This window comes from Hylobates moloch, unplaced genomic scaffold, assembly GCF_009828535.3.
Source record: "Hylobates moloch isolate HMO894 unplaced genomic scaffold, HMol_V3 SCAFFOLD_12, whole genome shotgun sequence".
NCBI classification, from domain to species: Eukaryota; Metazoa; Chordata; class Mammalia; order Primates; family Hylobatidae; genus Hylobates; species Hylobates moloch.
Window position 1 is genome coordinate 53,300,425 of NW_026652287.1, and position 26,117 is coordinate 53,326,541.

Here is a 26,117-nt window from a genome sequence, read left to right on the forward strand (position 1 = left end):
TGCATCACTTTACCCAACTTCAAACTATATTACAGGGTGATAGAAACCAAAGCAGCATGGTACTGGTACAAAAGCAAACTCATAGACCAATGCCACAGAATAGAGAGCCCAGAAATAACGCTGCACACCTATGACCATCTGATGTTTGACAAAGCTGACAAGAGGAACATCAGAAGAATTTTGTTTAATAAACGGTGCTAGAATAACTAGCTAACACTATGCAGAAGACTGAAACAGCACCCCTTTCTTACACCACATACAAAAATATACTCAAGATGAATTAAAGACTTAAATAAAAAATACTGGAAGATGACCTAGGAAACACCATTCTAGACATAGGAACTGGCAAAGTTTTATGATGAAGATACCAAAAGCAATTGCAACAAAAGCAAAAATTGATGAATGCGACCTAATTAAAGAGCTTTTTCACAGCAAAAAACAAAAAACAAAAAAAACCACACACACACACAAAATCAGAGTAAACAGACAATCTACAGAATAAAAGAAAATATTTGCAAACTATGCTTCTGACAAAGGTCTAATATCCAGAATTCAAAAGGAACTTAAATTTACAAGAAAAAACAACCCTATTAAAAAGTAGGCAAAAAACATGAACAGATGCATTTCTAAAGAAGATATACATGTGGCTAACGAGCATTTGATGAGTATTTCTTTCTTATCACTAATCAGTAGTGAAATGCAAAGAAAAATCACAGTGAGATACCATCTCACATCAGTCAGAATGGCTACTATAAAAAAGTAAAAAAGAAAAAAAAAAAAAGGCCAGGCACAGTGGCTCACAGTTGTAATCCCAGCACTTTGGGAGGCCAAGGCAGGGGGATCACTTCAGGTCAGGAGTTCGAGACCAGTCTGGCCAACATGGAGAAACCCTGTCTCTACTAAAAATACAAAAATTAGACAAGCGTGGTGGTGCACACCTGTAATCCCAGCTACTTGGGAAGCTGAGGCAGGAGAATCGCTTGAACCTGGGAGGTGGAGGCTGCAGTGAGCGGGGATCACGCCACTGCACTCCAGCCTGGGTGACAGAGCAAGACTCCATCTCAAAAAATAAAATGAAATAAAACAAAATAATTTAAAAAAATAAAAATATATATGGTGGCCAGGCACAGTGGCTCATGCCTGTAATCCCAGCACTTTGGGAGGCTGAGGTGGGTGGATCACTTGAGGTCAGGAGTTCGAGACAAGCCTGGCCAATATGTCAAAACCCCGTCTCTACTAAAAATACAAAAATTAGCTGGGTGTGGTGGTGCATGCCTGTGATCCCAGCTACTCAGGAGGCTGAGGCAGGAGAAATCACTTGAATCTGGGAGGTGGAGGTTGCAATGAGCCCAGATTGCAAAACTGCACTCCAGCCTGGGTAACAGACCTAGACTCCATCTCAAAAATAAAATAAAATAATATATATATATGTGTGTGTGTGTGTGTGCGCATGTGTGTGTGTGTGTGTATAAAATATACATGGTATATAAACATCATGGAATGCTGTGTGGTTATTTTTAAAAAAAAAAGAACAAGATCATGTCCTTTGCAGCAACATGAATGGAGGTGAAACCCATTATCCTTAGAAAACTAATGCAGAAACAAGAAACCAAATGCATGTTCTCATTTATAAGAGCTAAATAACAAGCAGACATGGACACAAAGAGAGGAACAAGAAGCACTGAGGCCTAGTTGAGGTTGGAGGGTGGGAGGACAAAGAGATTCAGAAACAATACCTGTTTGATGCTATGCTTAGTACCTGTGACAAAATAATCTACACTAAACTTCCATGACACAATTTTATCTATATGATAAACCTGCATGTGTACCCCTAGACCAAAAATAAAATTTAAAAGGAAAAAAGTTCTATTAGTTGGGGAGAGTGCTATGTAGGTGAAAAGACTGGTTTGTGCTACAGATAGTGGCCCAGGTGGGGCTGTACTGATTTATTTCTAGGTCCATGGAGGCAGACGAGATTACGAACAGGTGGCCCAGAACCCTAAGTTGGTGGAGAAAAAGAGGTTGCTGTTGCAGATTGTGTCTGGGAGTAGGAATATTCCAGGACACTTGTAGACAGTTTTGTGCATTTCTGGGAAGGAACACTGGGATCAAAAATGCTGTGGTGAAGTTCCTGAGGGTGGCGCCTCATCCTGGGAGGGATGTGGACATGTCAATGTCTAGTGGGTGTGTATGTGAGTGGGTGGGAATCACGTGGTGGCAGCTGCAGGAAAAGGGGGTCTGTCATCAGAGATCGTTCCCTCTTTCATCCTCTCTTACCCTAAGAGGACACCTGGAATCACAGGACAATGGGCAGTGTGAAAGCCTGTGTACAGGAGAGCAGAGCCTCCCATTTCCAGATACCAAGAGTTTTATTCCAGGACAGGCCTCTGTGATATCTTTCTTCTGGCACCAAATCTGTAGTTCGCTTAACACCAAGCAATTCTCCAACAGCAACTCAATGTCTAACATTTGAATTCTGACACCACCCAGAGTCAGCACAGACCCTGATTCAGGGCTCAGTCCCACAACATTGTCCTTACTGGAGATGCCAGTCACAAACCCCATGGGCCTTCTATGCTTCTGAGCTACTGTTTAAAAATTCAGGACTTTCATAACCTCTATGAAGTTTAATAATTGGACAGAACTACTCAGAGAACTCAACAAACACTGTAGTTATGTTTACCAGTTTATTATAAAATATAAAATCCAGGAGAAGTCAAATGGAAGAAATGTATAGGACAAAGAAAAGAGGTGGGAAAATAAAAAGCACGTGGATAATCCTGGAAAATAGCTGTGATTAATAAAATTCTCTATCCTTTGTGTGCACCAGAAACAGTTTATGGAAAGAAACCCCATTCCCATTAAGACTTAGGGCCGGGTGCCGTGGCTCACGCCTGTAATCTCAGCACTTTCGGAGGCTGAGGCGGGCGGATCATGAGGTCAGGAGATCCAGATCATCCTGGCTAACACGGTGAAACTCCGTCTCTACTGAAAAACAGAAAAAATTAGCTGGGCATGGTGGCAGGCGCCTGTAGTCCCAACTACTGGGAGGCTGAGGCAGGAGAATGGTGTGAACCCAGGAGGTGGAGCTTGCAGTAAGCCGAGATCACGCCGCTGCACTCCAGCGTGTGCGACAGAAGAAAGACTTAGATGGTGCTCTCTATTCTTACCTGTCACATAAGCCAGACATAGACTCTGCACATTTTCTTCTTGCTCTCATAAAAATGGTAGCTGAATTTGTCTTCAGTGGTAAAAATAAAATACTTCTGTCAGAGGCATTTAAACCAGAGCTTATTGGGCTGCATTCCCAAACAGTTAAGACATTCTTTCCTCCTCCTTTTTTTTTGAGATGGAGTCTTGCTCTGTCATCCAGGCTGGAATGCAGTGGCACGATCTCGGCTCACTGTAACCTCCACCTCCCCGGTTCAAGTGATTCTCCTGCCTCTGTCTCCCAAGTAGCTGGGATTACAGGCGCCCACCACCATGCCCAGCTAATTTTTGTATTTTTTTAAGTAGAGATGGGGTTTCATCATGTTGGTCAGGCTGGTCTCAAACTCCTGACCTCAGGTGATCCACCCACCTCAGCCTTCCAAAGTGCTGGGATTACCGCGCACGGCCCACAGTTAAGGCATTCTAAGTCGCATAATAAGAGGTTGGCACAAGATACAGGTCATAAAGACCTTGCTGATAGACTGCAGTAAATGAGCCAGCTAAAACCCACCAAAACCAAGATGGCCCTGAGAGTAACCTCTGATTGTCCTCACTGCCACACTCCCATCAGTGCCATAACAGTTTACAAATGCCAATGCAGTATCAGGTCTATAATCAAGAAATTACCATAAAGTGGTCAACCAGCAGCCCTCTGGGATGCTATGTCTGTGAAGTAGCAATTGTTTTATTCCTCTATTTTCTTAATAAACATGCTTCCACTTTACTCTATGAACTCACTCTAAATTCTTTCTTGCGTGAGATCAAAGAACCCTATCTTGGAGTCTGGATTGGGACCACTTTCCTGTACTTCCATATCAGACCTCACTTAAATTTATCTCCTTCCCAGAGATTCCTGGACTTTGGGCTACCCTCAGTCTGAGCCAACATACAACCCCATTCTATTTCCCTTCTAAGAACATGCTGACCTCAGGATAAAACATTCTCTGATCTAGAATCTGATGTTTTTACCGTCCATTTGCCATTCCCCTCCCAACTTTTTTTCTAATCTTGTTTGCTCACCCCTATGAAAGAAAGCCCTTGTCATCACCTGAGGTAAGGAGTCTGAGACCAGCCTGGCCAACATGGTGAAACCCCGCCTCTACTAAAAATACAAATGTCAGCCGGGCATGGTCGCCGGCGCCTGTAATCCCAGCTACTTGGGAGGCTGAGTAATAACAATCACTTGAACCCGGGAGGTGGAGGTTGCAGTAAGCAGAGATCATGCCACTACACTCCTGCCTGGGCAACAAGAGCGAGACTCCATCTCAAAAAAAAAAAAAAAATTATTAAAAAAAAAAAAAAAGAAAGCCCTTGTCTGCCTAAACTTTGCAATCCTTAAAGCTCTTATGGTTGGTACTTCCTCCTGTTGCAATACTCCTTGGTAATTCAATTTTCTTTTTTTTACACAAATCTACCTTTGTTCTATTTTACAAAGTCTAAAAACTGTCTCAAAACAAGGACAACTTTATCTTCAGTAAGATCCTCCCAGTTCCCTTCCAACTTAACCTTAACTGTATCTGCCTGTGGGTCCCCAGCTTTCCAGGGCTCTGTAGCTTCTCTCAGGATAAAGGCTCCTTCCATGGCTGGGGTGAGCAGGCGGGGATATCTGCAGGGGAGGCTCCCCAGAAAGAACTAACTGGACCTTAAATAACCTTCTTTTGCAGCCTCGATATTAGCCTTAGCTTGGAGTCACTGGGCTCAAGTTTTAATTTCCATGTGAGAGTTATTCACTTGGTCTTTGAAACTAAGTGTTCGAAAAATCCAGCAAAATTACTCAACGTTCATATAAAACAAGGCAATTTTACAATGCTTACATTTCATACCTCAGTAAGAAAAGCAAAAGTATCTATTCCTTTATAAATGTATTATTTTATTATTTCCATTAAAAATCATGCAGTAGGCCGGGCAGGGTGGCTCACGCCTGTAATCCTAGCACTTTAGGAGGGGCAGATTGCCAGAGCTCGGGAGTTCGAGACAAGCCTGGGCAACAAGGTGAAACCCTGTCTCTACTAAAATACAAAAATAAGCGAGTGTGATGGTGTGCGCCTGCAGTTCCAGCTACTCGGGAGGCTGAGGCAGGAGAATTGCTTGAACCCAGGAGGCAGAAGTTGCAGTGAGCCAAGATCGCACCACTGCACCCCAGCCTTGAGCAAGACTCCGTTTCAAAAAAAAAAAAAAAAAAATGTAGTAAACAGTCATATGGGAATACTTCTAGTAGGTACCAAGTTTCATCTAAAAAATATAGCATTAAACTCTGAAATAAAGATAACAGGATATAGAATACAGATATTTACTGTCAGAAATTTACCCTGCAAAAACAACTGATGTTTTCATGAATTCATGTAACTCACCTATTATCTACAACATTTTCTTCTGGAAATGCATTCATTTTCTACAGCCAAAATGGAAGAGATTTTTCCCTATTCTTTTCCTTGGTAGCATTCCAAAATCTAAGCCTTGGAATTCTGTTTGAAATCACCCAGCCATAAAAAAATATGCCTGAGAAAATTTCTAAACTCACTCTAAGAAAGAAAAAGGTACAGGAGAATTTTTAACAAAAAAAAAAGATTAGATTTTTCTGAAACTCACCTCTTTTATGCCCTTTGTAAATATTTTCTTACCTTTCAAGCTCTACTAATAAATTGCAATTTAGAGTTAAAAAATTGAAGTCAATATAAGTGAACAAATCTTTTCAAAGTGACAAACCCAGGGAGTGGCAGTGCTGATAAGAAAACAGATGTGTCCGACTCATGTGTCAAGTTCAATCACTTGAGAGATTCTCCCACCCATCCTGCTCACTTAAGTACTCAATAACCACCCTCTGACTGCTCTATGTTCCAGTAAGTTCCCAAGCGCATTTTACTTTGCAATTTCTTGCCTCATCTCACCGGGGTCAGGGTTTCTTTTGTCTTTTGAGATACCACCTTTTTTTTTTTTGAGATGGAGTTTCGCTCTTGTTGCACAGGCTGGAGTGCAATGGCACGATCTCGGCTCACTGCAACCTCGGCCTCCTGGGTTCTCCTGCCTCAGCCTCCTGAGTAGCTGGGATCACAGGCATGCACCACCATGCCTGGCTAATTTTATATTTTTAGTACAGACGGGATTTCATCATGTTGGCTAGGCTGGTCTCAAACTCCTGACCTCGGGTGATCCACCCACCTTGGCCTCCCAAAGTGCTGGGATTACAGGCGTGAGCCACCGTGCCTGGCGGAGATACTAGTCTTTTTTTCACAAATTGTAGAGAATCAAGGGGTCAGACATTATTTCTGTTTTCAACTCAATACCAGCATTTGATTGGGTGACCAGCAACGTGGCCCAAAGAAAGGGAAGTCGGGCTGGGTGAAGACAGTCTTAACATCTGAAGGGGTTAGCCTTTGAAAGGAAAAGTACACCAGGAGATTCCTCTCAGCCCCAGGGCATCCACCTGCTCCCTTGAGAGGCTACACTCCATACCACAGGTTGTCCTATGGGAGAAAATGACCCAGGAATTAATATTCATTAGACGGTCTTGCAGACACAGCCATGACTGATATCTTGGTTTATTCACAGACAGTACTGGAATCCAGGACCAGGAAAAAAACTAAAGGGTGGCTGAGGACACATCACCCCAAAAAATTCCAATAAAAACCTTGATGTCAAAACATTCTCATAAGATCTCTATGCCTAGGGAAGATAAAAGGAAAACAGACAAAGATTTTTTTACAATACATTGTCAGAAGATTATTCCTTGTTTTCTTATGGAAAATATTTATAAACAGAAAACAAATCTTTTTAAATGTGCCATCCAATGCTTTGTCAAAAAATGTTTAATTAAAATACAGTATCAAAAATGTACACTAAAGAACAAATAGTTAATAGTGTGAATTAGGGAGGGGGAGTTGGCATTTGGGATTGTCAGGAGGAAATGGAAATTTTGTATTTTACTGCAAGCCACCGTTAGGCTGGAGGAATGGGGGGCGTGGGGGTAGACTTGACACCCTGCTTAGGACACCTGTGAAAAATGCAGGGGAAGATCAGTTTTGTGTAGGGAGTGAAAATAGTTAAGAGGTAGGCAATTCGCCTGAGGTGGCTGTAGTCCCTGAATTCCTGCTTTCAAAAAATCTAACTCAAGCCGGGTGCGGTGGCTCACGCCTGTAACCCCAGCACTTTGGCAGGCCGATATGGGCGGATCACCCGAGGTCGGGAGCTCGAGACAAGCCTGACCAACACGGAGAAACCCCGTCTCTACTAAAAATACAAAATTAGCCGGGCGTGGTGGTGCCTGCCTGTAATCCCAGCTACTCGGGAGGCTGAGGCAGGAGAATTACTTGAACACAGAGGCGGAGGTTGCAGTGAGCCGAGATCGCGCCACTGCAGTCCAGCTTGGGCAAGAAGAGCGAACTCCGTCTCAAAAAAAAAAAAGAAAAAAGTAACTCAAATGCTTTTTTTTTTGTAAATTACTACATTGGGAAAAACAAATACAGGGTTAACAAACTATTAACTGGAATTAAGCTCTGATTACATAACCAGGAAATTTTGTAAGCTGAAGATGGAAATTAAGAAACTACGTAACCCTACCTAACCAATTACTGAATTTGCGTTTTTGTATCATGCACAAAGTCTTTCCTTCAAGCTCCTCCAAAGGACCACAAACTACATCCCATAGCTGGGTGCTTTACAATTTTAGAACCACTCTTTGATTAAATTCTTTAATATTTTGCGGTGACGCCCTTTTTTTTTTTTTTTTTTTTTTGAGATAGTCTCATTGTGTCAACCAGCCTGGAGTGCAATGGCACAATCTTGGTCTCCTGAGTTTAAGCGATTCTCGTGCCTCAGCCTCCCAAATGGCTGAGATTACAGCCGCCGCACCCGGCTAATTTTTGTATTTTTAGCAGAGATGGGGTTTCACCATTTTGGCCAGGCTGTTCTCGAATGCCGGACCTCAGTGATCCGCCCGCCTTCAGCAAACTGCTGGGATTACAGGCGTAAGCCTCCGCGCCCGGCCTCTCCTATAGATTTTTAATAGGAGAGAATGGGAACTGGGAACCCGACGGACCAAAGCTCTTCCCGCTCATGAACCCGCACCCCGAGTCACTATTCTACCCTGACGCCCCTCCCATGGTTCTTGCACAATCTGGGAGAGACTGCAGAATTGCGCGTGGAGAGCTCCCCAGACAGGGCTACAGGTCAGGCACAGTCACTGTGGAGGGAAGACAGGACGCCCGGGGCCCGGCTGTCAGCACAGTCGCCATCTTATGGCTGAAGGGGACTGAAGCCCAGCTGGGCAAGGAGAATTCCAGGCGCAGATTGTGGAACTGACTGCGGGGAGACCTAAGTCCGCCACGGCCACTTCCCACGGTTCCGACCAGCCCCTCCCCCTCTCTCGGGATGTCAGACCCGGCACTCTCACCATTTCTAGGCTTCCAGGGGGTCCTGGAGTCTTAGCTGTGGATCTCCCAATATCTGCAGGTCACAGGGCCACACAGGCTGGGCCTCTAGGAACAGAGGACACAGAAATGAAGACGAGACCTGGAGCTCTGGCTGGAGCGAGAGCCAAACGCCCCGCCATATTCCGGAAACCGTCCTGTCCGCTCCAGCTGCGTGCCTGATTGGACTGTACCCAGCCCAGCATCCCTGATTGGATAATGTTTAAGACCCGCCCCCTCAGGCCCTGAGTGACAGAGGGTGTGATGAGTTGCTGGGCTGAATGAAGAGTGACAGCCTAGCTGCAGCTTTTTCAGGCAGGCTTTCCTCCGAGCTGAGCCAGGCCCACCCTAGAGGGTGTTTGCATTGAACCTTGTGCATAAGGTCATATGCATTTATAAATAATATACTATATGGCTAGTCACAAATGAAAAGAATATAATAACAATTACTTTTAAATTTTAGCTTTTATCACCTTCCTGGCTTCTGGTCCTTTGAGCAGGCAGCCTGAGATTTTAAAAAGGAGGCAGTCCTCTGAAATAAAATGTGAGCTACATGTGAATTTTTAATTATCTAGTAGCCAAATTTTAAAAAGAAACATGAAACACGTGGAATTGATTGTAATAATGTAACTAACCCAATATGTTTAAAATATTATCATTTTAATATGTGAGCAATGTGAAAGGAAAATATCTTGGGACCCCAAAATTACTAAGGAAAACTCAAGCTGGAAACTAAAGGCCAATCAGAAACTCAAAAGAATGTAACCACCTATCTGACCTGGAAGCTCCCTCCAGCTTCATGTCTTCCTGCCTTTGCTTCAAGTTGTCCCACCTTTTCAGACCGAACCAATGTACTTCTTACATATATTGATTGATGTCTCATGTCTCCCTAAAATGTGTAAAACCAATATGTTCCCTGACCACCTTGGGCAGGTGTCCTCAAGACTTCCTTAAACTATGTCATAGGTGTGTTCTCAACCTTGGCAAAATAAACTTTCTAAATTAACTGAGACCTGTCTCAGATTTTCTGGGTTCACAGCAATATGTAATTATTAAGGCACTATATATATTTTTGGAACTAAATCTTCAAAACCAACTCTGTATTTTACTTTTCTAGCAAATTGCAGTTCAGATCAGACACATTCCAGGCACTCAGGAGCCACACATGGCCAACAGCTGCCATGTTGAAGTGCAGCTCTGATGTCAGGTGGGTGGAGGCCCTGAACATCCCTTTTCTGCCAGAGGTGAGGTGACAGCCTCTCTCTACTAACATCTATCTTCGGTTCTGAGGGTGGGACAGATAGTGGCCATAGCAAGGGCAGAGGGCAGCACGAATAAAATAACCACAGGTAGACCACTGTTTGCCACCTGTTGTCCACCTTTCACCCAGAGATCAGACAGTGAACAAAAAATTCTGGGGCCACAGGAGAAGAAAACTCTGTGTGTTCAGGTCTGTCCACAGTCTTAATCTCCAACTTTTAGATATGAAGAAAATAAATTAAAGGCAAACTTATTTTGCTATTTGGCCTTGGCTCTAATGGTCAGGCTGTGGTTGTCTGTTTTCTCCTGTGGTGTGGGGTACTGTGTGAGTATAAGCACCAATCACACACATACATGTCTACCTGTATTTCTGCATTACTAAACATTGTCTTAGGAGACATCCAACTTCAAATCAGGAAAAAAAAAAAAAGTACCTTTAGGGTGTCCACTGTCAGAAGGTAACTAGTAATCAACCTGTCATTAAATCCTGGCATTCCATCTGCACAGGGTGCATGTATTAGTTAGCTATTGCAGCATAACAAACCATCCAAAACTTATTCGCTTGTAATTGAGATGGTCAGCCATTTAGGCTGAGCTCCTTCAGACATGTATCATCAGCTGCCTTTTCACTAGGCAACTGTGTTTCTAGGAGTGAGGTCCTGCTTCTGGGACTGTCGACAGGGGCACCTTGCTTCTCCTCCCCATGGTATCCTATTTTCCACCTAGCTAACATAGGCCATCATGGAGATGGCAGTATTCTGAAAGAAAAACAGAAGCATTCAAGACCATTTGAGCCTAGGTCCCAAACTAGCACATTATCATGTTTACAGGTTTCTACTGTCCTGAGCAAGTAAGGTCAGCCAGATCTATGGTTTGGAAAACAAATTCCGTATTTCAATGGCAACAGCTGTGAAAGCACCTGGCAATGGATATAGAAGGCATGAAAACTTGCTACAATTTTTGCAATCAGTGTCATTCTGCCTTTTTTTGCATATGTGGTTCATACGACTCTTTCACATCAAGAAACTTGTCCAAAGAGTCACAGCTACTAACTGGCTGGGTTGAGACTCAATATCGACTGCTTTGTTTTTGTTTTTTTTAAGATGAAGTCTTGCTCTATTGCCCAGGCTGGACTGCAGTGGCACGATCTTGGCTCACAGCAACCTCCGCCTCCTGGGTTCAAGCAATTCCCATGCCTCAGCCTCCTGAGTAGTTGGAATTACAGGCGCATGCTACCACGCTCAACAATTTTTGTATTTTAGTAGAGACGGGGTTTTGCCATGTTGGCCAGGCTGATCTCATACACCTGACCTCAAGCAATTCACCCGTTTCGGCCTCCCAAAGTGCTGGAATTACAGGCATGAGCCACCGCACCCCACCTTCAGGATCAACTCTCTGACTCCAAAGCCCATGCACCTCCATAGATCAAACTATAATACTAAAGTAGCTGCCCTAGACCCTCGAAATCCTGGAGAGTGAAACTTCTAAAATAGAGGCCAGATTCCCTTTATATTTGTGCCCATATAGTACTGTTTATTATTGAGGATAATCTTGTCAAGAAATTGCAGAAGTACATGGCGGCTCATACCTGTAATTCTAGCACTTTGGGAAACTGAAATAGGAGAATCACTTGAGCTCAGGAGTTCAAGCGCAGACTGGGCAACATAGTGAGATCCAGTGTCCATGAAAAAAAAATTAAAAATTAGTCAGGCATGATTTTGCATGCCCGTAGTCCCAGCTACTTGGGTGGCTGGGGCAGGAGAATTGCTTGAGCCTGGAAGATTAAGGCTTCAGTGAGCCATGATTAGTTATATCACACTCTAGTCAGGGTGGTAGAGTGAGACTCTGTCTCAATAATAATAATAATAATAATAATTTGAGAAAATAGCTGTGGGATGAGTTTAGAAAATCAAAGCTCAATAACACATTATTTATTTTCATCATAAAAAATTTCAAAATTTGTAAAAGAAGAAAACTTTAGAAAAATTAAATTTAACAGAGTTTAAATGAGCAAATTGTGATTTGCGAATCGGGTAACCTATGGATCCAGAGTAGGCTCAGAGAGACTCCAACACAGCCACATGTTGGTAAAATTTTTATGAACCAGAAAAGCAAAATGACATACAGAAAATGGAAGTGAGGTGCAGAAACAGCCAGATTTATTACAGCTTAAGATTTGTCCTATTTGAACATTAAGTTTACTATGTAAAAAAACCAAAAAAAACAAAAACAGATCCTATTAGCCAAAATTAAACATAAGAGGGAAGCTTAGGCTATAACTAATTTAACAATTTCTCCCTTTTGTCATCTTCTCAAGTTTGAGACCAAAACTTTAGACATTAATATCATTTTGTCACCATCAAAAATGTACTTATTTAGACTCAAATCCCACTGTGAAATAGCAGAACTGTGGGTTTGTAAAGTGGAAACAAAAACTTCAGCTTATTATTTTGAAATTATTTTTATTTGTTTTTTAAAGTGTTAGAGTACAGGGGACCTCCTTGTGTTGAAATCTGCTATTTACAGAAGAAAAAAAAAACCTGGCCAGTTTTAGAATCTACCTATTGCCTTAAAATTTTAGTTTAATTATGTCACATCTAGCATGAGTGACTCATTTTGGTTTGGTTTGTTTGGACCTAATGCATAAGCTCAGTCCAGAATTATGGCCTCCAATAGTTTTCTTTAAAAAATTCCCCCTGATTGGTTAAGTTCTTACATAGGTCACAGTGTGACCAAAACTCGGGGCTTTAGTGCCACTCTCAGTTTCCATTATTTTTGTTTTTTGTCTTTAGCATGTCATTCATAGGTTGTAGTGTCTTCATAGTCACGTCTTTGAGTTTCTGTCATTCCAGTTAAAGAGAGACCATTTGACATTCTACAGATGACTACATTCAAACGTTTATATCTTCTGAGACAATACAGTGCAGTAGGAAGATTACCATTTTGACTATCGGAAGGATAATACCAAGAGTTTGAAGCATGCTTTTTAGCCAGGGTCCCCATGAACAACCAAATAAAATTAAATAGATCAAATAATTAGCTAGATAAATGGCCTACTCATTTCATCTAATCAGCCTGTTCATGAATCATCTACAACTGCATCTCTGTAATACCTGCTGTAGTTCTCCATGGGCAACTATTAGCAACTGCACAGATACCTATTTATCCAGTAAGTAATCAAAAGAAATTATATTTAGCACAACTTTGTGAGAAAATTTAAAGTCTATTGTGTAAGCATAGCCTTTATGGTATAATCTGCTGTAGAGCCCTATTGAGAGGGATAAATTTTGTAACCATTGCCTCATTTATTCTGAACAATGATACCCATTCAGAAAAGTAATGGCCTCCTGGCAATGCTCTTTAACCTATTCTGAATAAGTTCTTTTTAACTTATGAAATAGGTTAAGAGCAGTGGACCAATATTCTGTTTTTGATATTGTGAGAAAACAACTGTTTCATTAAAACTTCTCACCTACATTGGCCCTTCTTCTTTTACCTTTCAAGGAATAAGTTTCCTCATATATAATGTTGGCTGCAAAATTCCCTACATATAAATATACCCTCATGAGTGCACACAAGAGACCACTTTAAATTTGTTGTTTGTAGAACCATAAACAAACTGTGAACTAAGAGCGTCATGATAACGAGATGTCTTGATTTTTGATCTTGTGAAAAAAGCTATCTACATGGAGACAGCCATCTGCTTTTGAGGACAAACTTTCCTGGTTAGCTTTACCTTAAAATCTCCTATGGGTTTACAATTGCTAGAGTTTGGAGGGGCCCTTCTAAGTTGTGAGATTATCAATCCAATGTTCAAGGTCTTGAAGTCTTGCGTCAGTGTAGGTGGCAGGCAGATTCAATCTCTGGGTTCTTGATTATAAAGGGTTTCACTTTCCTCAGTCAGTAGACTAGTAAAGGCTTTCTTCACCTGGTGGAAATGTGCTTTGCCATAATGCATTAAAGCCTTGTTGAATTTAGTAATGTTAGGCTTTTGTAACAGGAGACACATGAGGTTCTATTACGCACATAGGCCTTCTAATGACTATTTTATAAGGGCCAACATATTTTTTCCTCTCTAAGTGAATCTGATTGTCATCAATCTGCAATTACAAAAGCAATCCAGTCAATTTAGTTAGCTTTGCTCAATACTATTGTATCTGTAATACTGTGGCAGGCCAGACCTCACTAACAACTGTTTCAGTACTGACTGAGTGGTTAAGTTAAATATTAAAAGCCAGTGACCGGCCGGGCGCGGTGGCTCACACCTGTAATCCCAGCACTTTGGGAGGCCGAGGCAGGCAGATCACGAGATCAAGAGATGGATACCATCCTGGCCAACATGGTGAAACCCTGTCTCTACTAAAAATACAAAAAAATTAGCTGGGCGTGGTGGCACACGGCTGTAGTCCCAGCTACTTGGGAGGCTGAGGCAGGAGAATGGCTTGAACCCTGGAGGCAGAGGTTGCAGTGAGCCGAGATTGTGCAGCTGCACTCCAGCCTGGTGATAGAGTGAGACCCCGTCTCAAAAAAAAAAAAAAAAAAAAAAAAAAAAAAAAAAAAAAGCCAGTGACCTTATACAAAGGCTGGGATGTAACAAAAGCCCATCAAGAGTTTCACTTAGGCCTTTCTTGGGCCTTATAGGATTAAACAAGTTTTAGTGGGGGTCTGAAGAAATTCCCCAGGCCTCCACAAACAAGTTTATTGGAGGTCTGAAGGAACTTACCAAACCACTGTGATTTAGCAGGAGACAAGATAAGGGTAATCACCCCAGCACCTGGACCTATTTAGATTAAGTAAATTTACTGAGGCTGCAGGGGAAGGTCTTCAAGACTCAGACCTTAGTTACAGATTAAATAAAAGAAGTTAATCACTTCTCTCTTTAGATGAATGCACACCTACATGTAGACATATAGCTTAGAAGGTAATATAAGCTCTGGAAAATGTTGTAATTTTGAGTTGGTCTGGTGATAATTTCCAGGCCTTCTCCCTGTAACCAGTTGCAGAAATAAAACTCTCTTCCTCCCCAGTTCATCTGCATCTCATTATTGGGCCGTGAGAAATAGCAGCCCAACTCTCAGTTTGGTCCAGGAACAATATCTTATTTAACAGTTTTACAACTTGCCTAGTAAAATAAGTATCTTGATCATTAGAGACCTTTCAGAAATGCCCCATAAGAAAAAAAATTTCTAATATTCTTTTAGCTACTATTACAACATCAGGCTTCTTGCATGAGAAAGCTTTTATACTATCAGAAAACATGCATTAAAAATGACAACTGTGTAAAATTTCTGTATAAATGCTTAAATAGCCTATTAGGTAGCAGAAATGTACATGAAGTATTGATTGTTTCTCAGAATTATATGTTTGACAAAAAAAATTGGTCTTAATCTGTTTAGTAATTTGGAATAGTCACCACACACACACACACACACACACACACACACACAAACTTAATTCATATTTAATTTAGGTTATTTTCTCTTCTGTGATGAGTAATGGAATGCAGAGCTTTTAATAATGGAAGCTTTAAGAAATCAAGAATAAACAAATGGCTTGGTGGCTGTCTAGGTTCTTTATGAGTCCACACTTAACATTAAATTTATGTCCTCCTTTTTTTTTTTTTTTTTTTTGAGACAGAATCTCCCTCTGTCACCCAGGCTGGAGTGCAATGGTGAGATCTTGGCTCACTGCAAACTCCGCCTCCTGGGTTCAAGCAATTCTCTGCCTCAGCCTCCCGAGTAGCTGGGAGTACAGGCACCTGCCAACACACGTGGCTAATTTTTGTATTTTTAGTAGAGACAGGGTTTCACCATCTTGGCCAGGCTGGTCTTAAACTCCTGACCTTGTGATCCACCCTCCTCAGCCTCCCAAAGTGTTGGGATTACAGGCGTGAGCCAGCATGCCTGGCCGCTTATTTTAACTTATTTTTTGAGACAGAGTCTCGCTCTGTCACCCAGGGTGGAATGCAGTGGCATGATCTTGGCTCACTGCAACCTCTGCCTCTTGGGTTCAAGCGATTCTCCTGCCTCAGCCTCCAAAGTAGCTGGGATTACAGGCACCCGCCACCATGGCCAGCTAATTTTTGCATTTTTAGTAGAGACAGGGTTTTGCCATGTTGGTCATGCTTGTCTCAAATTCCTGACCTCAGGTGATCCACTTGCCTCGGCCTCCCAAAGTGCTGGGATTACAGGCATGAGCCACCACACCCCACCTAGTGTATCTGTTTAGACAGAATAAAACAAGTTATCTATTCATAAGTAACAAATATAGGTTAATAGAAAACTCAAACACAAATATAACTAATGCTTTATCTTTTAGAATAGCCCATTCTAATTATTTCATTTCTCATTTGCTAAAATTCAAATAAACTTTTTTCATAATTTTATAGTGTATCTTAATGTCAGAGGCATTTAAACCAGAGTGACTCTATTTTGAATAGTGGCTGGGTAAATTGAGGTTGAGACCTACAGGGCTGCATTCCCCAGAGGTTAGGCATTCTTGGTCACAGGCTGAGATAGAAGGTCAGCACAAGATACACTGCACTTAGCAATTTGTCACAATCTTCTCTGTTAGCAGGGTGCAGGCAGAAAAGAAGAGTCACATATTTAGGTTATGTGTCATAGGCAGTCATAGCAGAGATATGTCATTTGTGGGAATGGTCAAGAAAGGAGCTCCCCAACCGCTAGGTGTTGAGCCCAGCTATACATCACAATACCCAAAATATGTGAGGCCCAGAAAAAAAGGAGAGCCACATCACCTAGAGGCTGGGTCCAGTAATATGTCACAATCACCCTTTTTGGCAGGTTCCAGTCAAAAGACGAGTCACAAAGTGATGAACAAAAAGATACGTCATAATACCCTTCTGAACACAGCCTATGCAGGAAACTCATATTACTTATGTGCTGGGTCCAGTGATAGGGTCACAATCCCCCCCTTTTACAGGATTCAGGAAGAAAAGGAGAGTAACATCACTTAAGTGATAAACAAAACATATGTCATACTATGTTAACCCCTATTAGCAAGACCTATGCAGGAGAGTCACATTACTTAGGTGTTGGACCAGCCATATTTCAATAGACACAATGTATGCAGGCCCCAAGGAGGAGAGGAGAGTCACATCACCAAGGTGCTGGGTCCAGTGATATGTCACAATCACCCTTCTTGGCAGGTTCCAGTGAAAAGAGGAGAGTCATAACACCTAAGTGAGGAACAAATGATATGTTATAATACCCTTCTGAACAGAACCCATGAGTTAGAGTCATATTACCTGGGTCTTAGACCCAGTCATATATCACAATACACAATGTATGCAAAGCCCAGGGGAAAAAAAAAAAAAAGTCACATCTTGGGCAGAGCCCAAGCAGACACATCACCTAGGTTCTAGGTCGAGAAATGTCACAGTATCCTCTGAGAAAAGAGCTCTGGCAGGAAAGTCATATCATCTAGGTGAGAGCCCCAGAGAGCCCTTGTGAGTAGTGTTGGGAACAGACCCCCAAATCTGGCCATAAACAGGCCCCAAAACTGGCCATAAACAAAATCTCTGCAGCACTGTGACTTATTAGTGATGGTTATGATGCCAATGCTGAAAGGTTGTTGGTTTACTGGAATGAGGGCAAGGAACACCTGGTCCACCCAGGGCGGAAAACCGCTTAATGCCTTCTTAAACCACAAACAATAGCATGAGAGATCTGTGCCTTAAGGACATGTTCCTGCTGCAGATAACTAGCCAGCGCCCATCCCTTTATTTCTGCCCATCCGTTTGTTTCCCATAAGGAATACTTTTAATGTATAATCTATAGAAACAATGCTTATCATTTGCTTGCTGCCAATAAATATGTGGGTAAATCTCTGTTTGAGGCTCTCAGCTCTGAAGGCTGTGAGACCCCAGACTTCCCACTCCACACACTATATTTCTGTGTGTGTGTCTTTAATTCCTCTAGCTGCACTGGGTTAGGGTCTCCATGACCAAGCTGGTCTTGGGAGAGTAGGGCTCAGGAGGAAGAGAAAGATCACATAACCTAAGAGCTGGGCCCAGCTACATATCACAGCCAACCAGTGGGCAGGGCCAAAGCATGAGAAAAGAGTCACATCACATAGGTGCTGGGCCAAGTGATATGTCACAATTCCCACTGTGCACAGGTCCCAGGGAGAAGAGGAATGGGACCAAGAGATATGTCACAATAACCACTGTAGACAGGCACTAGGCAGAACAATTACATAGCCTGTGGGCTGATTCCAGGGATAAGTCACTCTCTTTTATGGGAGCATGGCCATGGCAGGAAAGAAGAGTCATATTATCTAGGTGCTGGGCCCTGTGATATGTCACAGTCTCTCCTATAGGCAAAATCCAAGTAAGAGAGTCACATCACATAGATGACGGATTCACAAATATGTCACTATTCTTGTTGGGCAAAGGGTGTTGACTCTTGAGCAGGGTTCAGGCAGAAGGATCACATCACCTTGGTTCTGAGCCCAACCATATGTCACAATGCCTGATGAAAAAAAAATGACAAGGCAAAAATGTAGCATCACCTTGGTGTTAAGCCCAGCAGTATGTCACAATGTACACTGTAAGCAGAACATAGGTAGAAGAGTTACATCAGCTAGGCACTGGGCCCAGTGATAAGTAACAATCCTTTCTTTGAGCGGGGACCTGGGAGAGTCACATTACCTGGATGATGGATACACAGATAGATGATAATGCTTCCTATAGGCAGGAACCAGCAAGGAGAGTTGCATAACCTGGATGTTGCAAATGGCAATATGTCACAATGGCCCATGAAGGCAGGGCACAGGTAGGAGAGTCACATAACCAGGGTGTGGGGCCCAGTGATATATCACAATGTCCCACGTGGGCAGTGCCGAGGCAAAAGTACAGAGTCATACCACCTAGTGTTGGGTCTAGCAATGTATCACAATCTGATCTGTGGACTAGGCACCAGGCAGAAAAGTTAAATAACTCAGGTGCTGGGCAGAGGTGTATGTTACAATCACAGTTGCAGGAAAATGTAGGGATAAAATTAACAATCCTGCCGGGTGCGGTGACTCACGCCTGTAATCCCAGCACTTTGGGAGACTGAGGCAGGGGGATCACATGAGGTCAGGAGTTCGAGACCAGCCTGGCCAAAATGGTGAAACCCCGTCTCTACTAACAATACAAAAAATTAGCCGGGCATTGTGGTGGGCACCTGTAATCCTAGCTACTCAGGAGGCTGAGGTAGGAGAATCGCTTGAACCCAGGAGGCGGAGGCTGCAGTGAACCGAGATTGCACCATTACACTCCAGCCTGGGCAAAAAGATTGAAACTCCATCTCAAAAAAAAAAAAAAATTAACAATTCCACACATGTCCCATTTCTAGGTATTAGAGTCAACACCTTTTGTATGTTGAGTCTGAGTACACAAGTCACAATCTCAATGGTGGACTGGATACCTGCATGAGAGCCTCAATCTTTGCAGTGGACTGTGTCCCCTTAGTGGACTCACATCCTCACAGATATGCTGAATCTTGGTCTGAGAGTCACCAGCCCACATGTGGACCGAATCCATGTGTGAGAGTCAATTTTCCAACGTTTGGCTATCTCTAGGTGTGAGATTCAGAACTTCAACAGTGAGCTGTGTTCGTATGAAAAGATGACAATCTTTACTGTTGGCTGATTGTGTGTATGAGTATCACAATGTCACCTGTGTGCTGGGCCCTGTTACAAAACTCTCTGTTACCATCTGAGGGCTTTATACAATATGCATGATAGTCACAATTTGCTCTGAGAATTCTGTTCTGTATGAACGGATGATTGTACCTATGGACCTAAGCCCATATGTTAGAGTCAACATCTCTCCAATTGGCTAGGTCCAGAGAGAAGAGTCCTCACCTGCCTATGAGCTTTGTTTTGAAATGAGTCACCATCTTGACTGTGGTCGCATGATCACATATGACAGTCACGATTTTTACTGTGGACTGCATCCACGTGTGAAATTCAGGATCTTTCCAGTGGTTTCTGTCCATGTGTGAGGGTGACAATGCCAACATTTGGTAGGTTGTTCATATGAGAAACACAGTCTCACCTGTGTGCTTGACCCTGTGATGACACTCTCTGTACCATCCAAAGACTTTATACAAACTGTGAAAGAATGGTTATCCTTTATGATGTTCTTACCTAGAGATGACCTAATAATTTACCTGTTTCTCTAAGTTTAGCTATAAGTGCCAGTATCTCTCCTACTGGCTGATTTGTGGTATGAGTGTCATCATCACAACTGTGAGCTGGGCTAAAGTATATGTCACAATCCAACCTGTGAGTAGAAAGCAAATGAGAGAATAACATCACCTGGGTGCTGGGTCAGGAATATATCACAATTTTTCCAGGGAAGAAACCAGGCATATCGCCTGGTTGCCTGGCCAGGGTTCTGTTACCCTAAAATTCCCTCCTGAAAGCAAGGCATAGACATCAAAGTCACATCACTTGGGTAGTGGGCCCAGCTATGTCTCTCTGCAGGCAAGGCCTGGGCACAAAAGATATACCACCTGGTTGCTGAACCCAGAGATACGTCACAATTTCCTGTATGGGCATGGTGCAGATGGAAGACAGTCACATCTCCAAAGTAATGGATGCACAGATATGTAACAAAGGCCTCCTGTGGGCAGGGCCCAGGCAAGAGCCTTTCACCCATTTGGTTTGACCCGGCAATATGTCATAATACTCAAAATACAATAGGCCCTTTTTTTAAAAAAAAGAAAGTAATATCACCTAGTTGCTGGGTCCAGTGATATGTCACAATCCCCTCTTCTTACAGGGTTCAGGTAGAAAAGGAGAGTCATATCACTTAGGTGATAAAGAGATATGTCAGAATTCCCCTATTAGCAGGGCCCATGGAGAGGAGAGTCAAATCACCTAGGTGTTGGACCTAGCCATACTTCAATATACAGAATGTACACAGGGCCCAAGCAGTAGAGGAGAGTCACATAACCTTGTTGCTAGGTCAAACAATATGGCACAGGCCAGTGTGGTGGCTGATGCCTGTAATCCCAGCACTTTGGGAGGCCAAGGCAGGCAGATCACTTGACACCAGGAGTTCAAGACCAGCCTGGCCAACATGGTGAAACCTCGTTTTTACTAAAAATGCAAAAAAAAAAAAAAAAATTAGCCAGGCATGGTGGGTGGTACGTGCCTGTAATCCCAGCTATTCATGAGGCTGAGGCAGGAGAATCACTTGAACCTGGGAGGCAGAGGTTGCAGTGAGCCGAGATCACACCACTGTACTCCAGCCTGGGCAACAGAGTGAGACTCCATCTCGAAAAAAAAAAAAAAAAAAAAATATATATATATGGCACAATAACCCCTGAGAAAAAGGGGTCCATGCAGGGGTCAGCTCCAGAGAAACGTCAAAATGTCCTGTGAGGGTAAGACTCATGAAAAAGAGGAGTCACATAACCTACGGACTGGGGCTAGTTGTATGTCACAATTACCTCGGTGGGTAAATGTGATGAAAGTCACATTACGTAGGTGCTGAGAAAAGTGACATGTCACAATCCCCACTATGGACAGGTCTCAAAGACAAAAGAAGAGTCATATCATCTAGTTTATGGTCCCAGGGACATGTTACAATGTTTAGGCAGATTAGGCAGAAAAATTATGTCACCTGCATGCTGGGCCTAGGGATAAGTCACTCTCCCTTCTGTGGTCAGGGCCTAGGCAGGAGAGAAGAGTAACATCACCAGATGCTTGGCCCAGACATGTTTCAATGTCTCCTAGAGAAAAGCTCATGTCAGCCAGGTGCAGTGGCTCATGCCTGTAATCCTAGGACTTTGGGAGACCAAGGCAAATGGATCACCTGAGGTCAGGAGTTCAAGACCAGTCTGGCTAACATGATGAAACCCTGTCTCTACTAAAAATACAAAAATTAGCTGAGCATGGTGGTGGGCACCTGTAGTCCCAGATACTCACGTGGCTGAGGCAGGAGAATCACTTGAACCCGGGAGGCAGAGGTTGCCGTAAGCCGAGATCATGCCACTGCACTCCAGCCTGAGTGACAGAGCAAGACTCAGTCTCAAAAAAAAAAAAAAAAGAGTCACTTCAACTGTGTGCTGGGAAAGAGTTAAGTCACAATCTTCCCTGAGGACAGGCACCAGGCAGGAGAGTCATGTTACTGGGTGTTTGACCCAAAAATTTTACAATCCCCTCCTGAAAGCAGGGCACAGGCAGGAGAGTAAGATCACCTGGTTGCTGGGCCCAGCAACATGTCATAATCTTTCCTGTGGGCAAAATGCAGGCAGAAGTAGAGGGTTTCAACTCCTCGGTGATGGATACAGAAACACATCACAAGGACCCCTGTGGGAAGGGCTCAGGAAGGAGGCTTCTAACCTTTAGGTGTTTGTTCTGGTGATATGTCACAATATCCAACATATGCAGGTCTCAGGCAAATGAGGAGTCACATCACCGAGGTGCTGGGTCCAGTGATCCGTCACAATCTTTTCTTTTGGCAGGGCTCAAGCAGAAAAGTCATATCACCTAGATAATGGGTAAAAAGATGTGTTATTTTTGTGGGAGAGCCCACGCAGGACAGTCACATTGCCCCAATGTTGGATTCAGAGATATGTTGTAATACAAAATGTGTATGAGTCCCAGGCAGGAGAGGAGAGTAACATCACCTTGGTGCTGGATACAGAGATACATTAAAATTTCTTCTTAAGCACACCCCACGCAGTAGAGAGAGCTACATCACCTAAGTTCTTGGTCCAGTAATATTTCATAACACCCCCTGATGGGAGGGCCTAGGCAAAAATGTCATATTACCTAGGTGAGAGGCCTAGATATGTCACAATGCCCCCTGTGGGTAGGGCTTATAAACAAGAAAGTCACATTACGTAGGTTTGGGGCTCACCCCAGCGGGAAGGGACCAGGCATGAGAGAAGAGCCACATCACATAGGAGCTATGTCAAGTGATATATCACAATTCCCACCGAGGACAAACCCTGGAAGAGGAGAGTCATATCATCTAGGTGATGGGCCCAAACATATAGCACAGTGACTTCTGTGTGCAGGGAATAAGCAGAATAATTACATCACTGGTGTGCTTGGCCCAGGCAGAAGAGGAATGTCACATCACGTAGGTAAAATAGGGCATTTACCTGGGCTTTGTCCATAGGAGAGATTGCAGTGGGTCAAGAAATATGTCACAATGCTCCCTGTAGTCAGGGTTCAGGCAGAGGACTCACATCATCTTGGCGCTGGGCTCAGCAGTGTGTCTCAATGCCTTCTAAGGACATAACCAAAGCAGAGAATTAACATCACCTTAGTGTTAGGCACAGCAGTATGTCACAATCTCCTTTGTGGGTGGAACCTAGGAAAGAGAAAAGAGTCACATCAGCTAGGAGCTGGGACCAGCAATATGTCACAATTACCCCTGTGTGTAGAGAACAGGCCGCAAAACAAAGTCAGATTCCCTAGGCCAGGGACCATTGCTCATGCCTGTAATCTGAGCACTTTGGGAGGCCGACGTGGGCAGATCACCTGAGGTCAGGAGTTCGAGACCAGCCTGGCCAACATGGTGAAACCCCATCTCTATTAAAAGGCAAAAATTAGCGGGGCGTGATTATATGTCATAATCTTACCTGTGGATAGAGAGTGAGCAGGAGAGTTACATCATCTGCACCATCTGGGTGCTGGGCCAGGGATATGTCACAATCTTCCCTGAGAACAGGGACCAGGCAGAAGAGTTATCACCTGGATGCTTGGTCAGAGATATGTTGCAATTTCCTCCTGAAAGCAGGGGACAGGCAGTAGAGTCCCATCACCTGGGTGCCGGGCCCATTGATATGTCACAATGCTCCCTGTGAGCAAAGCTCAGGCAGGAGAAACACATCACCTGATTTCTGGGCCCAAAGATACATCACGATCTCCCCTATAAGCAAAGCCTTGGTATAAAAGGAGAGTCACATCAAATAGTTGATGCTCCCAAAGATATGTCACAATGCTCTCTGTTGTCAGTGTCCACACAGGACCTCTCATCACCTTGTTGCTGGGCCGAGGCAAAACAGTAATGTCACACTGGTGTTGAGCCCCACAATATGTCCCAATCTCCCTTGAAAGCAGCACTTATGATGAACAGAAGAGTCACACTTGCTTGGTACTGGGCCAAGTGATATGTCACAATTCCCCCTGTGAGCAGAACGAGGCACAAAAAGAGAGTCACATCACCCGGGTAATGGGTGAAAAAAATACCACAATGTTCCTCGTTGGCAGTAGAGTTACATTACCAGGGTGTTGGACCCAGCAATATGTCACAATGTGGTGAGGGAACAGGCACGAGAGTCATATAACCTGGATGTAGGCCCAGAGATATGTCACAATGCCCCTGTGGGCAGTGCCAAGGCAGGAGAGGAGACTCACATCAACTAAGTGCAAAGTTCAGTGAAATGTCACAATGTCCTCTGCGAGCAGCACCAAGACAGAAGAAGAGTCACATCCCCTCAGTTCTGGGTTCAGCAATATATCACTATCCCACCTGTGGGCTGGTCCCAGACAAGACAGTCAGATCACTCAGGTGCCTGGCATAGAAAAATGTCACAATTGGGCCGGGCGCAGTGGCTCATGCCTGTAATCCCAGCACTTTGGGAGGCCAAGGCGGGCAGATCACCTGAGGTTAGGAGTTTGAGACCAGCCTGACCAACATGGAGAAGCCCCGTCTCTACTAAATATACAAAATTAGCCTTGCGTGGTGGCACATGCCTGTAATCCCAGCTACTCGGGAGGCTGAGGCAGGAGAATCGCTTGAACCCGGAAGGTGGAGGTTGCAGTGAGCCGAGACTGTGCCATTGCACTCCAGCCTGGGTGATAAGAGTGAAACTCCGTCTCAAAAAAAGAAAAAAAAAAGAGAAAAATGTCACAGTTAAATCTGCAGGAAGGTCCAGGGATGACATTAACAATCCTACACATGTCCCAGTGTTAACCTCCTATATGTTGTATCTAAGAACAGGAGTTACAATCTCAACGGTGGACTGAACTTGTGCACGAGAGTCTCAACTCCTTCTGCATGCCACGTATAAATAGTAAAGTCACAGCCACATAGGTGTGCTGAATCTTGCTCAGAATGTCACCAACCCACCTGTGGACTGAATCCACATGAGAGTCAAGTTTCCAGCCTTTGACTGCCTATAGGTGTGAGATTCCGAACCCCAAAAGTGAGCTGTGTTCATGTGGGGAAATGATGTATACTGTTGCGTGGGTGTACATACAACTGTCACCATCTCCCCTGTGTGCTGGGCCTTGTTAATACACTCTCTATACTACCCAAGGGGCTTTATGTAGTATGAATGCGGGTTACAATTCACTCTGACCCCTTCATGTTTATATGCCCCCATGACCATACCTGTGGCCCTAAGCCCAGGTGTGAGAGTCGACATTTCTCCAGTTGGCTGGATCCAAATACTAGAGTCCTCAATCTGCCTATGATTTGAGTTTAGAAATGTGTCACCATCCCAACTGTGGCTGGATGCTCACATATGACAGTCACAATTCCAACTGTGGACTGTTTGCATGTGAGATTCAAGACCTCAGCAGCGGGCTCTTTCCATGTGTGAGGGTAATAACACTAATGGTTGGTGAGGTGTGCTGTGCCCTGTGATGACACACTGTAACACTTGAGGGCATTATACTATGTGTGGGGGTATGGCAATCTTTTATAACCTTCATACAAAGAGAAGACCCAGGATGTTGCTCATTTTTCTGAGCTATGAAAGGCAGTATTTCTTCCTTTTTTTTTTTTTTTTTTTGAGATAGAGTTTCACTCTTGTTGCCCAGGCTGGGGTGCAATGGTGTGATCTCCGCTCACCTCAACCTCCGCCTCCCGAGTTCAAGCAATTCTCCTGCCTCAGCCCCCCGAGTAGCTGGGATTACAGGCATGCACCACCAGGCCTGGTCAATTTTTTTTGTATTTTTAGTAGAGACAGGGTTTCTCCATGTTGGTCAGGCTGGTCTCAAACTCCTGACCTCAGGTGATCCGCCCACCATGCCTGGCCAGTATTTCTTCTAATAGCTGACTTGAGGCATAAGAGTCATCATTACATTTGTAAGCTGACATGAGAGTCATCATCACACTTGTAAGCTGACCACAGCATATGTCTCAATTGTACTTACAAGAAGGGAGCTAGCAGGGGAGTCACACCACCTGGATTTAAGCCATAGATATCTCATAATCTTCTCTGAGGGAAGGAGCCAAGCAGGAGTGTCACCTCACCTGAGTGC

The 26,117-nt window shown here is 43.6% G+C and overlaps 1 protein-coding gene and 1 long non-coding RNA gene across 6 annotated transcripts in view; both read right to left on the reverse strand.

Moving 5' to 3' along the window:
• The window catches only part of ZNF429 (zinc finger protein 429), a 32,170-nt gene extending 29,605 nt beyond the window's left edge, over positions 1–2,565 (reverse strand). Inside the window, exon 1 of the mRNA XM_058425770.1 lies at positions 2,362–2,565. Coding sequence (XP_058281753.1) covers positions 2,362–2,565 — 204 coding nt within the window. The remainder of the gene's footprint in view (positions 1–2,361) is intronic.
• A 108-nt stretch (positions 2,566–2,673) lies between these two features.
• On the reverse strand, positions 2,674–26,097 carry LOC116478805 (uncharacterized). 5 transcript variants are annotated; one of them, XR_009208807.1, is made up of 8 exons: positions 26,010–26,097; positions 23,486–24,032; positions 23,003–23,130; positions 22,236–22,382; positions 21,819–21,920; positions 16,344–20,166; positions 8,600–8,684; positions 2,674–2,988 (listed from the first exon to the last, which is right to left on the reverse strand). It is a non-coding gene; the product is annotated as an uncharacterized LOC116478805 (long non-coding RNA). The 5 variants fall into 5 exon arrangements; XR_009208810.1 differs by lacking the exon at positions 2,674–2,988 and adding an exon at positions 4,531–6,674; XR_009208809.1 differs by lacking the exon at positions 2,674–2,988 and adding an exon at positions 6,734–6,873.
• Between the last annotated feature and the right edge of the window lie 20 nt (positions 26,098–26,117).